The sequence below is a fragment of the Pectinophora gossypiella genome, chromosome 14 (assembly GCF_024362695.1).
Source record: "Pectinophora gossypiella chromosome 14, ilPecGoss1.1, whole genome shotgun sequence".
Lineage (NCBI taxonomy): Eukaryota > Metazoa > Arthropoda > Insecta > Lepidoptera > Gelechiidae > Pectinophora > Pectinophora gossypiella.
Genome location: NC_065417.1, coordinates 12,710,166 through 12,725,480, shown reverse-complemented (window position 1 = coordinate 12,725,480; position 15,315 = coordinate 12,710,166). Strand labels below are relative to the sequence as shown.

Below are 15,315 nucleotides of genomic sequence, written 5' to 3'. Positions count from 1 at the left end.
AGAAAACCCAACCGTTAAAACACCTCCACCAACCCGCAGTGGAGCAGCGTGGCGGAGTATGGTCCATACCCCCTCCGGTTGATTGAGGGGAGGCCTGTGCCCGGCAGTGGGACGTAATGTAGGCTGTTTATGTACATCCCAGAAACTTCATACCAAAAAAACCTCATCTTACACAGACACTGCACATTGACGTTATCGTAAACGCGCATCTGTCTGTGTGACGTCTGACGCCATATGATTGAAGACTAAAGTAACACCGACGGGTGAGGAAAACCGAGCTCAGCCGTTAGTGGGAAACGGAGACTTTCTGTTCTATACTACTAATACTACTATTATTCCTTATTCTATGACTAAAGTAAAACGCAGAGGGCGTGAGGTTCGCGTCCGATACGAATTGGTGAGGGGCGGAGAGTTGCCGCTCTATACGTAGTTAGTATTCTTCTTTATTCTATGAACAGATTATCTGTGAAAATCCAAGACATGTGTTTCCAAATAGGTATATAATAATACCTTTATTCCCATCTGCCCCCTTTAGGCTTGCCACCGGGGTTCTGGTTGGCACTAATTAGGTGCCGTTTACCACCCCGGTGGTCGATGGCACTTAATTAGTTTCATCTGCCCCCTTTACAGTTATAGTACGGGGGTTTATTTTCATGTCGTACTGGACATAAAATAAAAAAAATGAAAATTTAGCAATATTAATTTAAAATTTTCCGTTTCTTTATTGGATAAAATAAAATAAAATAAATTTTACTGATTGCATTTTTGGCATCAGTATCGATCACTAATCACCCCCTGATAGTTATTTTGAAAATATATTTAATGTACAGAATTGACCTCTCTACAGATTTATTATAAGTATAGATGTAAGTATTAAACTAGTCCATTATTGTAAATTTACATTATATATTTTTTTGAAAGTATTATCATTTTGAACGTTTTTTTATTTAATGTCCAGTACGACATGAGAATGAACCCCCGTACTATAACTGTAAAGGGGGCAGATGAAACTAATTAAGTGCCATCGACCACCATGGTGGTAAACGGCACCTAATTAGTGCCAACCACCACTCCGGTGGCAAGCCTAAAGGGGGCAGATGGGAAAGGGTATTAGTGATGTTGTAACGAAAACTTTGAGGGATGATTCAGACCGTGATTCTGAGTTGATAACAAATGGAATTTTGCGTCGCAAAAGTATGGAAATGAATATTATTTAAAAACCTCTAAAATTTTCATGCATTTATCGACAGGAAATTGCACTTGATATAAACTCAGAATCATGGTCTGATATGGCCCTTAGTATTCGTTACGATGTCACTAACACCCTTTATAATTCAGGAATAAAGCAGTTTCGAATAAATAATTAAGTAACTTTAGCGTGGGCGAATAAATTCATGTACAAAGTAAAAGCGTACGAAAATAATAAACATCGAATCCACTAGATTGAAATCGAATATTGTTATAGAATTCAAATACCCATCACACGAAGTGAACTGTGACCTTTTACATCTTATTGGGTTTCTTTTTATAGAATGAACCTGTAGGTAGCTTATTATAATAAATAGAAACTCGATACAAAATATTGTAAATATTTTTTATGCCTATTAATTATGTCTATTTTTATGGGTACTTATTTGTAATTGACGTTTACGGTTCATCCATTCGATATATAAAGCTGTAAATCTTCCAAAAAGTGAATAAATTGATCTTTATAATCAATATAAATTATAAACCCCTTGTTCACAGATGGATTGGCAACGAGGTACATCGTGTCTCAAGACGGGCACATGGCGCTAACATGTTGTCTACCGACTCCAACTTCGAGGCGACTGTGGCCACCAAATACGAGTATGACCCGAGTGCTATGTCTCACAACGGGACTGCATACCTTGGCGGAGGAGTCATCATCCTCACCAAGACTCTGACTGGCGAATCCTATGAGATTATCGACGACAAAGTCAACAGGACCTCAGACATCATCGACCTCAAGATCGTCCAAATCGCCTTCAGCATACTATATGCCATCATCTTCATCTTGGGAGTGTTTGGCAATGTCCTCGTCTGTTACGTCGTCTTTCGGAACCGTGCTATGCAAACGGTCACCAACCTGTTCATAACCAACTTAGCGTTATCCGATATCCTGCTATGTCTACTAGCGGTGCCCTTGACGCCAATGTACACCTTCCTCGGAAGATGGGTCTTTGGAAGGCTACTCTGTCATCTCATGCCGTACGCGCAAGGCACCAGCATCTACATATCTACTCTGACTCTCACTTCCATCGCTATAGATAGATTCTTCGTAATAATCTACCCGTTTCATCCACGCATGAAGTTGAACACATGCGTATTCATTATTATATTTATATGGGTATTTTCTTTAGTCGTCACATGCCCTTATGGACTTTTCATGGGCATACAGATCACAAACCAATCTCAAACTTATTGCGAGGAAAGCTGGCCATCAGACAAGTCTAGGAGAATCTTCGGAGTGTCGACATTCGTACTCCAATTCCTCGTACCTTTCTTAGTGATAGCCATTTGTTATACATGCGTTAGTATAAGATTGAATGACCGGGCACGGTCGAAACCAGGTGCTAAAACAACCAGACGAGAAGAAGCAGATAGAGATAGGAAAAAACGCACAAATAGAATGTTGATATCAATGGTCGCGATATTCGGTATCTCGTGGCTTCCAATTAATCTGATTAACATATTCAATGATTTTTACGCTTCGATGACAGAGTGCAGTTATTATCTAATCTCGTTCTTTTTGGCTCACTCGATGGCAATGGCGTCAACGTGTTACAATCCATTTCTATACGCCTGGTTGAATGAGAATTTTAGGAAAGAGTTCAAACAAGTCCTTCCTTTTTTCGAGTCAACAGGAGGAGTCAGGAACAGCTACCATTCAGGACGCATGCCGACACATAAGACGGATAAGATCTGCAATGGTAACGAAACCATCCAGGAGACTCTACTGGCTTCCTCCTTTAACCGAGGCCCGTCTCTAAAACAGCCTTTAGAAGGCAACGGCAAGAAAGATGGTGTAGAAGTGGAGAATATTCTACTGGAGGACAAAACAATCTCAGCAAGTTTTCATCCGAAAAGCGAGAGTTTGAATCTGCAACTGATTGATGAGGAATCTCAGTTTTCAGAGCCTAAAGACAGCAAACTTCCACCGATCTAATTGTAAGTAAACGTAACATTGTTTATTTGTATCCATTCCCCTTAATTAATTCTAAAACTACACTCGAGCATTAACTAACGGGAGCGTAGTACATTACACTTTGTGCTTACATTTCTCATTTCCTGTCGCGAGTTTCAAGCGGCACATGAATACCATTTATGCGAAAGTGTAAACAACCCTCGCTAAAAATCTATATAATGTTTTAAAACTTTGCAAGCTTGTGAAGCACCAGTATAATATACGATACGATTGTGTATCGTTCACGACCAAATAGGTACTTTTTGTTCGTTTATAGCTCAACAAATCCTCAGGACTGTCGCCGAAGCATCGAGTAACAAACATTGCTTACCCGAGCAACGTTGTATTCAGTTTATTTACTCGATCCTTCCGGAATAAAGTTTCTCCTATATTCGCCGTTATCGCCTCTTATGTCTCTGCAGTTTCGTGTTTCGAGCTATCAGTTTTGTAATCTCAGTCCCAAGGTTTTAATCTAACTGTTTATGACTGGTTACAAAATCACGGGCAATAAGTAGCGTTATTTCGTAATGTATTTACATTTTGATGTCCAAGTTTCTGTGACGAGTCATCTCTCAAAGTGCATTTTCTATGTCCTCGTCGACTAGAAGTGCTAATAAATAATTAGAAGCACTTACGGTGCAGTGCAGAAGCACTTGTCTGTTAAATCGTACAAACACTCTCACAGAGAAATGCTAATGCTAAGTCCTACAGCCATATCCACTCCCCTTCCATTACCTACGTATATTTGAATGTTTAAATAATACTATTTTATAAATTATGTACTTATTTGAGCACTTTTATCTTGGGAAGAGAAAAACCACTGAAATAAAAGATCCCAGTTTGGCCGCCAACTCTGCTCAATTTCTCCTTTAGCAAGTAAGAAAATATAAATAGTTATATAACATAACATCATAAGCTCAAGACAATACTCCCAACTGGGCTAGTCATAGGTACATCCATCGCAAGATGAACATAAATACCTACTCCTCTCATTTTCATTGTTTCAGATTAACGTGAATTCACAACGAGAAGAAAACGACATTTTTACGAGTAATTTTAATTATTTTGTTACAAATCAATGTATCGATTTAAATTATTATAATTATATTCGCATTAAATATTTTGCTTTGCTTACTGTGATGGTTTGTAACCTAAATTTATTACGTACAATTTAATGTAAATAATAGATAATATTTAATGTTGAAATTAAATTCTCACATAGATATATTCAAATAATGAAACTAGTCAGTAAAAATATAATGTAAATAGCTTTTATTGCAAGTATCCAAAGGGCCTAATTGTAACATTCGACGAAATATTGTTTGAAACTTTCATTAGATGTCAATTTATTTTTATTTAGCTAAAGTTCTCATAAATTAGTAATATAATATGTGTGATAGTTTTGATTAGTGTTTTCTGAGTAAGCGTTTGAGCCCATTTCAGACTGCGAACTTTGTCTTATTAGTAGACTTCATAATTATTTTGGAGTATTAATTATCCTTTTACGCAGGAATGGTAGGCAGAATGAAACGGAACGTTAAGGTGTGTGAAAGAAAGAGTGATGAGTGAGCGAGACAGAAGAGTGGATTGAAAAATAACAGTGAATGGCGGTCGGTTGCTTTTGAGTCGAAGGTGTAAAATTTATAAAACTAGAAAATCTAGTTTGTGAAGAAAATGTAATTGTTTCCATCACGCTCCATTCTACGTTTATATTACCTTTATTACTTTCATGTTATTTGCCAATAAGACGAAGTTAAATTCTATGTACAAATAGCTTATTAATAATTCTAATATTTAACATACATTTTAATCTTCTAGATACATTTTGTTTGATGTTATAATAAGCTATAAATACTAGAAATAGTCTGAGATTACGTTTACTATCAGCGAACATTAATCAAAAACGTAATTATCCTTAAGTGTAAGTAAGCTTACATATAAAACACTGAAGCACCTGTAAAAAAATTAGATTGTCTTAGAAGTATATTTTTTGTTGTAAATACGTAATATGAAACGGTCAATATGAATAGTTAATTAATAGTTTACAAAGCTTGTAACTTATTTATAGTTATTATATAGTATAATTATGTTAGTAGATTACGTGTTATTTGTTGGATGTGTGAAGGTATAAATGAGGCTGGTTGATTTGTACTTGCGTTTTTGATTCAAAACACAACCTAAAATCCCTTTAGTATAAAAATCGCCTAAACCTAGGTTGGTTAGGTTAGGATTGGTGTCCCTAGGTTGCAGACAACCTATCTCCATGGAGAATTAGATAAAATTGCAGGGGTCACCCATGACCCAACCTGTCAATTCTTGTGTCTGAAATTCTTCCCAATATAGCCGTGATCGCATGCCGTGATAAGCAAACTCTTAGGATAGATTTCAAAACAGTTTAGCCTTGTTTTGGTAGGTATATTCATCAAAGTTGTTTCTGCTTATAACTAAGAACTTTTCCTATCTCCTGTTAACAGTTTGTATTTTTCCATTGATTTAAATGAGCGCCAAAATCTGTAGAACATTGAATTCTAGTTAACAAAATATAACGAGTACTTACTACCTTACTCTCTGCTTATTCTTTCCGACGACCCGATTACTCTAGCCATAGAGGCAGCCAATCAGCTCGCGACACCAAACACTTCAGGACCCCGATACCGACCCTGCTGGCGTGGTCGACGATTTCCCTCAATCAGCGCTTATCGCTATCGACCCACTAGAGTCGATTAATTCTTTCAAATATTTTTTCTCTCAGACGACGCCCTGAACCGAAGTTCGCGCCCAACTAGGCACCCTCAGGCCTGTTGTCTTAAACGTTGTACCGGGTGAGAGCCTTCAGCTGCAGCTGCAGAAATCTACAATAAGTCACATCAAAAAAAAAACTGCTTATTCAGGTGGGAAATATGCGTGAGTTTATGTATGTACTACGTATGCTTTACTTAATATTTATATTCTATGAAAATGGAAGCAGTGAAGGAAAATATTGTGGGGAAATCCACAATCCCGAGAAATGCGTTTCGGAAGTAAGTATGTCACATAATCTGTGTTAGGCCGGCTTTCCCTTTGCGAGTTCTCAGTCATGGAATCAGTCGATAGCGTACTCAGATGTACTACTACGACAAAATTAAAATACCTTAAGAAATAATGTACCGAAAGGAAAGTCACGTCACGTACAATGAAAAATTTCCCTGAAAACAAATTGTTATTTCATTCTGTAATAAAATTACTTAAAAAAACGTCCGAGAGACAGATTATTAACTCTTTTAAACTTAGGGCCATATCTCACTTGGACACCATCGCGCATCGGCGGGACTACGGTGGCGCTACCAGCAAAATGTATGCAGGTTTGTTGCGCAACCGACAAGACACCAATCACCGATATTGCAAGATGATATAATTAATAAAATCACTATAATTACTACTACTATTACTATCATCATCATCTCCCTAGCATAATCCCGTTTTTCACAGGGTCCGCTTACCTAACCTGAAGATTTCACAGGTCCAGTTTTTTACAGAAGCGACTGCCTGTCTGACCTTCCAACCCGCGAAGGGAAAACCAGCCCAATACAGGTTAGGTGCCATACCTCCGAAAATTCATTTCTCGGGAATGTGGGTTTCCTCATGATGTTTTCCTTCACAGCTGAGCATGTATTGTGATAATCACTTATAATCCAAACAAGAATTCAAAAACAAATTCGACTATCCACACATCCACACTTTCTTGGGTCGTCCTCTACCCCTATATCCATTCACATTCATACACATAACTTTCCTCGTTATATTATACATACATACATACATACATAAACTCACGCCCGTAATCCCTAATGGGGTGGGCAGAGCCACAAGTAATCAAAGACAACTTGCAGCCACTGTTGATACGAAGTCCAAAGATGGATATGATGAACCTTATGGTGATAAGGGATCAGCCTATCGCCCATAACATTAGTCCATCATGTTAGAGGACACAATCCCTCTGTCGGTTATATTATACGCCTCTATTACCATGCTAACCTGTCGCTACTCAATTTCTCACTAAGCGGCGCTACTTTCAGACTGCCTCTTACATATTCATTCCTAATCTTGTCCATTCTAGTCACACCATACATCCAACAAACATCAACACAACACATTCACACACCCACACACACACATTCACATTCTTAATTAACATTCGCATTTCTGCCACGTGTACTCTTCTTTCACAACAGCCTCCGTGGTCTAGTGGTTAGAGCGTTAGGCTCACGATCTGGACGTCTGGGTTCGATTCCCGATGGGGACATTGTCGAAATCACTTTGTGAGACTGTCCTTTGTTTGGTAACGACTTTTCAGGCTTGAATCACCTGATTGTCCGAAAAAGTAAGATGATTCCGTGCTTCGGAGGGCACGTTAAGCCGTTGGTCCCGGCTATTAGCCGTAAACAAAAAAATACCTCCACCAACCCGCAGTAGAGCAGCGTGGTGGAGTATGCTCCATACCCCCTCCGGTTGATTGAGGGGAAGCCTGTGCCCAGCAGTGGGACGTATATAGGCAGTTTATATGTACTCTTCTTTCATCCGTCTCCTTTGTTACCTAACATTCAGAACCATACAGCACGAGAGGTCTTATGACCATCTTATAAATGTTCCCTTTAAAATACATGCAACACATTCTGCATGCACCATTCTGTTCATCTCAAACGACGCAATAATCGTAACTTCGCGATCTCGAATGTTCGAATAATAGTACACACTATATGTATAGCTCACCAGTTCTCACATTCCTAGTTTAATGGCTTATTTCCCGGATAATGGCTTCCAAATTATCAACCATGGAAATTAGGGAACAAGTCGGCATTAGAATTGGCTTACTTCTCAAACGGGGAGTGCCGGTTCAAAACTCGGTACCGAACTTGTACCAATGACTTGTTGATTTGTCTTAAGTACAGTTTTCACTGATACAGTTGGGTCGACATACGGCACCATCACGTTGGTCTAACAGTGAGCTTGGTGAGCTGTAGGTACTTAGTTCATCCACCTCTGACTACCCCAAGTGGGGTATAGTCGTGAGCTTATTTATATTATTCGCGAAATTTCTTTTACTTTAGACTTACTTAAATGGTTTTTCGCAGCCACCTATGTTTATGTTTTGGACAAGCTGTCTAAAACTTTTCTTTTTCTTACGATAATTTTCCCAGTATGATATAAAACACTTAAACATTCAGAACAAAATAAACTGAATTTTACCCGTAAGTTACTAAAGTAAAATTGTTAAAAGTTACTAAAAAAATACAAAACTACTAACGTATCGTACGCGGAAAACTTGTTTTCCCTTCAAACTATGTACTTATAAAAATGAGAGTAGTTTTGTACAATTTTTAAGACAAGTCTTTTCGTCCTTGCGGTAAGCTTTAGCGATAATATATTTCGGTGATAATTAGACCGAAACCGCCCGTTAGTCAGACTAATGCTCTGAGCTTAAAGCTCTAGCGATCAACATCCCTGTCATTAGCAGGCTGATTGATTAGGACAAAACCTTTACAATGTCGAGAGTCATTAAGGACTGCGAGCCAGATGTGTCCAGCAAAGGGTGGCAATGACAAAATTGAAGGTTAAATCAGTGTCTACGTCTCGTCGGGGCAACAAACGACCCGAGGGTGTCAGGAGAAGAAGTAAGAATGTCAAGAGAAAGCTGGCAGCTACTTTTGTCCAGGGATTGGTTTAGCTGTTCAAAGGGGAAATGCTGCCAGACTTTTCGGCACTTGGCCTCGGTGTGATGCTTTGGAGGAGTTTTTCTATTTGTAGATAACTGTATGTTATTGTTGTTTTGTGTTTAATAAATAATTCAGAATATCTTCAATAAACAGATATTTTAAGTATATTTAACAAGACATGACGAAGCCTAGCTGGACAAGCTGAAGCAGAAAAGGCTTCGTCTTCACACCACTGTTCTTCCCCTACTCACGTTTTATTTGTGTGAAATGCGGCAAAAGGTGCCGTGCTGCTATTGGCTTGATAAGTCACAGGAGATCCTGCAGCAAAACGTGACAGCTGCACAGCCACTGTCACTCTCATCTGTCAAGATGTAGTGACCAATGATGATGATTTTAAGATGAAGACTTTCCTTACAACGCATTGCGCTTGGTTATGACTTGGCTTGCGGTCCTATCTCACTAGGACGCCGTGTTGGCCGCACAAAGGTTAGGCCACCAAAACATGTATGCATAAACCGAACCTGGTTTCGCAACCAATTTAGGCCTGGCAACCGGATCGCAAATAAAATCCCCTAGGTGGCGCTACAATGGTGTACTAACGAGAGAAGACCTTCAATATTTTTTTGTTATAGAATAGAATAGAAATAGTTAATGATACCTAATATATAAGTGATTTTATAATCATTTATATATTAGTGTTAATACCTAATATATTATGATGACCTACCTAAAATATTTATTATAATTATTGTGTTATATATTAGGTATTAACACTTTATATAATAATGATTATAAAATCATTTATATATTAGGTATCATTTTATAGGTTTGGTCTTTTCTTTTTCTGATAAGTACATTACAACCCTAGGATAGTAATAGTGTTATCATAGGACAATGCTCATGAAGTATGAAAAATATACCCAGGACAGGCTCAAACTAAATGTAATACTTAACTAAGTAAAAATGAGTAATAAAAGAAAGAAAGAAAGAAACAAGGAAACAAACACAAACAACAACACAAAACAACATACAAACAGGGTTAAGTAATGACATCGTAACGAAAAAATTGAGGGATGATTTAGACCATGATTCTGAGTTGATATCAAGTGGTCTGTGTCAGTATTCGTTACGATGTCACTAACCTGTATACTGCCAGCATAGGTGACATTATCGAAACGATGGCTAACTGTATGAAATTGCTACTTGAAATTTTACACGGTAAAGGAGAAATTTGTACTTAACTCTGACTACCCCTTTTTTCGTGACTTATTGTAGATTTGCTGCAGATGGTATTAACTACTTGGACGGACAAATGGGGAGCACTGAAGGCTCTCACCCGGTATAACGTTTAAGACAACAGGCCTGAGGGTGCCCAGCTGGGCACGAACCTCGGCCCAGGGCGTCGTCTGAGAGGAAAAATATTTGAAAGAATTAATCGACTCTGGTGGGTCGATAGCGATAAGCGCTGATTGAGGGAAATCGTCGACCACGCCGGCAGGGTCGGTATCGGGGTCCTGAAGTGTTGGGTGTCGCGAGCTGATTGGCTGCCTCTATGGCTAGTGTAATCGGGTCGTCGGGATCGTATATTACGTCATTCGGACGCTCTGACTACCCCGTGATCGTATTTATTTATATCTTATATCGAAAGAATGGAAGAAATAAACCCCACACTGATTTTTGCCTAAGTTTAATTTGAAATACTTAAGTACAATTCTTTTACGCCGGCTCGGGTTGTTCGAGCATTGACCTTTGCAAAAATTTAGAAGATCCCTGTCGATAGATAAAAATGTTAGTGTTGTATTAAGTGAAATGTTTTCTTGAATTGATTCTGATACTAGCCAGCGGGGGGGTTTGTTTTGTATAGAGTAATCAGGATTTATTTGAACATTTATTTTCATTTGTCTACGGTGTTTACAACGTTATTCTACATATGACTGAAAATAGAAAAAGCTTTCAGTTGGACGCTTGAAAAAGTAGTTACTTATTTTGGTGGGCTGCGGTTGTATTATAATATACATTTAATACTTACTTACTACTAAATATATACCCGGCAGGTTTGGCCGGTCATAGGATGGGTGACCACAAAAAAAAAAATCATCTTGAGCTCCTACGTGCATCGGAAGGCACGGTAAGCCGTTGGTCCCGGCTGCATTAGCAGTCGTTAATAACCACCAATCCACACTGGGCCCGCGTGGTGGTTTAAGGCCCGATCTCCATATCCATTCATAGGGAAGGCCCGTGCCCCAGCAGTGGGGATGTTAAGGGGCTGGTGACCTATATGATGCTTAATGAGGTCAACCAACTCCACCAAATAAGTGTGTCGTTAATCAAGTCTCCGAGATTGCTCGTACATGAGTGGCATGCACAAGTATGATTAATTGCGAAGCCTTGCTGTGTACTTAATGAAGAATTTTGGTCAAGGTTGACTGGATTTTCCTAGTCGGTCAATGACTTTAGGTAGAGAGAGACTAATTTATTACATTTCTATGATGGCGTGATAGCTCAGTCTTCTTCTATGGGTTGTGTGGTGGATTACCAATCCCATCAACCCATCAGGCTTATTAGTGAGCCGCCATAGACCACTGACGTGACTCATGTAACGACTACGTACTTACACCAGTAAGTAATAACCGGGACAAACAGCTTAACGTGCCTTCCGCGGATCATCTTACTTTTGGACAATCAGGTGATCAGCCTGTAATGTCCTAACCAAACTAGGTATCTCAAAGTGATTTTTTGTGATTTTTCCCCACCGGGATTCGAACCCGGGCCCTCCGGATCTTAAGCACAACGCTCAACCACTCCAGTGGTTGCGCCAGTGGTGGCTCCGTGGTCCACCACGGAGGTCGTTAATAACCCTGATGGTTGATGATGTTGGTAATTCACCTCACAACCCACACGACAGAAGAAGGTAGGTAGGCGTTATTCTAATTTGTTCTTGAATTAATTGAATTGTGCCGAAATAATTGAATAGCTTCCCACTTTCAACAAAATTTTCCAAAGCTACGTACAAACTTGGTTCCCGAGTCGTATTCAACTTTCGTCTTCATTTAAACCCCACTGTAGACCGCAGACAAGTCGGTAGAAGGTTTAATTCAATAGGTACTAAGTATTTATTCGCAATTTGGGACAACTGACGCCGGTGCGGCGGCAGTCCTATTCTGTAGTTTTGTAAGTTTATTAAGTAACGGCTTCTGTGGTGCAGTGGTTGAGCGTTGGTCTCACGATCCGGAGGCCCCGGGTTCGAATCCCGGTGGGGACATATCCCAAAAATCACTTTGTGATCCTTCTTTTGCTTAGGACAGTACAGGCTGATCACCTGATTGTCCGACAGTAAGATGATCCGTACTTCGAAAGACACGTTAGGCTGTTGGCCCTGGTTACTGATGTAAGTATGTAGTCGTTACATGAGCCATGTCAGGGGCCTTTGGCGGCTCAATAATAACCTTGACACCAGGGTTGATGAGGTTGGTAATCCATCTCATAACACACACGATAAGAAGTTTATTAGGTATTTCTGTTATATTTTTATCAAATTGTAGAAACAGAAATGCACTCGCTATTCGTACTGACTTTTTATACTATCTCATTTTTTCATCATTGAATTCGAAAAGGAACTCAAATTTTCTGCTGAAACATAAATAAGGACATACAACTGGACATATTTAAATGATAATAATATATGCGTAGGGGTCTTTTGAAAAACATCGGTCCCTTTGGAAGAATTATGATTATGTTACGTGAGTCATTTAAAAAAAAGCGGTGGTTGCCCAGTTGATAGAACGCTTACCTCTCACTTTGAGGTCGCAGGTTCGAATCCAGCACAGGCCTAAACCAATGATTGTCCAATTTGTTTCCGAATTCACGTTTGGATCATAAGTGATTATCACATGCTCAGTGGGAAACTCATATTCCCGGGAAATACATTCTCGTAGGTATGTGACTTAGCCTGTATTGGGCTGGTTTTCACTTCGCGGGTTAAGGTCAGACAGGCGGTCGCTTCTGTAAAAAACCGGACCTGTGAAATCTTCTGTGGTTAGATAAGCGGACCCTGTGAGAAACGGGATAATGCTAGGGAGATGATGATAATTGTATAAAGTTATTTCAAACAGAGACTATTATCTTAATTTTCATACTTGTTACCTATATAAGTAACCATTGTATTTTTTTTAATATCTGACACAAAAACCTTAAAGGTCCCGCTGCCGACAGGGTAACGTTATCCTGTTATTATTCCACTCCGAAGATTTGCCAAGATGGTACCCGCAGGCGTGTTGTTCTAAAATCATTCCCGAAAAAGAGCCTTTTGTTTATTTTATACAGACGGAGATTCACAACAAAAGGCTGGATAGGTAAATCCTTAGGACGAGTAAATCAAACTACAAAAAAAAATTCTAAAAAAAAAAGAGTCGCGGACGGAAACTAATCATCATCATCATTTCCATAGTATTATCCCATTTTTTCACAGGGTCCGCTTACCTAACCTGCAGATTTGACAGCTCCGTTTTTTTACAGAAGCGACTGCCTGTCTGACCTTCCAACCTGCGAAAGGAAAACCAGCCCAATACAGTAACATACCTCCAAAAATGCATTTCTCGGGAATATGGGTTTCCTCACGGTGTTTATCTTCACCGCTGAGCACGTGATAATCATTTATGATCCAAACATGAATTCGGAACAAATTCGACAATCATTGGTTTAGGCCTGTGCTGGATTCGAACCTGCTACCTCAAAGTGAGAGGCAAGCGTTCTACCAACTAGGCTACCACGGCTTTTTTTAAATGACTTTATACAATCACGTAACATAATTATAATTCTTCCAAAGGGACCGACGATTTTCAAAAGACGCCTACGCATATAATTATATTATTTTCAGTTAAATTATTGCAAGTTGTATTGTGTTATTAACCTGTAAACTCACAGTGAGAGTCAAGTTGGCCAAATGGGCAACCACGGGTGTTACTTATTACTAATAAAAATAATTTTAATAATACCTACTACCAATCAGAATAACACCACCATAGCTAAGGAAGTAATTTTACTTCCAAACTAAACAACATTGCTGCTGTCAAAGAACAATCAGTAAACAAGATAATTTGAGGAACAATTCATAATCAGTACAAACTTGTGTTCTAGTGTTGAATTAGGCGTTTAAAACAGAGTTCAGATACTTTCGAAAAGATTAATATTGATCAAAATCGTCCAAGTTAACAACATTAACGCTTATATCCCCTAAGGGGAGGCTGAGTCCTATACAAACCCGCTCCTCGCCAGCTGTCCTCCAAGTCCCTTCATGATAAGGGACCCTAGAAGTTGCAAACGATTATGACCGTCAACAGTGACGGTGATAAAAATGTATGAGATTAACATGGCGGCCTTGCCATTTTCAATTTTCTGCTCCAAGTCTTTCACGGTGCATGCTGTCCGTCTGTGGAATTCTCTGCCTGAAAGCATTAGGAGAGCTTCGTCATTGGAGTCCTTTAAAGGGCAAGTCAAGGCGCATTTCCTTACTTCTATTTCATCTTCATAATCTACCTACTCCTTTTCTTCCAAAGTAAATGTAGTAGTTTAAGTATTGTCATTTATTTATTAAAACAATTATAATATATGTATGTGTATTATTATGTAGTTTATGTACTCGTGAGTGTATCTATCTTTCTATATATTAAATATTTTCTTATACACCTAGGTTGCCTGGAAAAGATTGCTACTTAGCAATAAGGCCGTCTATTGTAAACTTTCTATATCAATTTTGTTTGAAATAGAAAGAGTATGTTTATAATGTTTGTTAAGCTTATGCCAGTTTATATAGGTATATCAATCCCATACATTTTTATCTATGGAGTAATGAAGGCGATTACTCCACCGACAAGAGCGCAGTTCTTAAATAAAGAGAGACATTTTGATCACTGTCGTTGGATCGTTGTTATGATAAATAAATAGGTAAACTTTATAAAGCGAAAATTTTGTCAGGATCGTAATAGGTAGAATTCCGGGGTTTTTGTCTACCCCAACAAGAAATAGGCGTGATCTTACAAGTGGATGTGTTTGTATGTTAAAATAAAAAAAATATTACGTTAATAGGAACTCAATACGTGTGTGTTTCAAAAGATGTTTTTGGAGCATTATGGATTTAAACTTATTTTATAAGAGGAATAACCACAAAAATTAGTGGTGCTATGTAAAAATATATTTATAAGAAATCTAAAATATCAAAATACTCCGAACTTCCGTTCAACAACGCTTTCAATTACATTTACAATTTAAATTTGGAACATTCATATAAAAATTAAAAACCTCATAATAAACCCACTCTAAAATTATATTTATTTTTTACTCTTAATACTTTTTTCATATTTTTTTTAATAATCCCTAAGTATCAATTATAAACTTGCGAGAATCTTCGATATTAAAATT

The 15,315-nt window shown here is 38.5% G+C and overlaps 1 protein-coding gene across 1 annotated transcript in view; it reads left to right on the top strand.

The window, feature by feature from the left end:
• The window catches only part of LOC126372758 (prolactin-releasing peptide receptor-like), a 133,769-nt gene extending 128,413 nt beyond the window's left edge, over window positions 1–5,356 (top strand). The window contains exons 3-4 of the mRNA XM_050018634.1: window positions 1,747–3,189; window positions 4,213–5,356. Of these exons, the coding sequence (XP_049874591.1) occupies window positions 1,799–3,187 (1,389 nt within the window). The 5' untranslated portion in view covers window positions 1,747–1,798 and the 3' untranslated portion in view covers window positions 3,188–3,189; window positions 4,213–5,356. The remainder of the gene's footprint in view (window positions 1–1,746; window positions 3,190–4,212) is intronic.
• The last annotated feature ends 9,959 nt before the right edge of the window (window positions 5,357–15,315 follow it).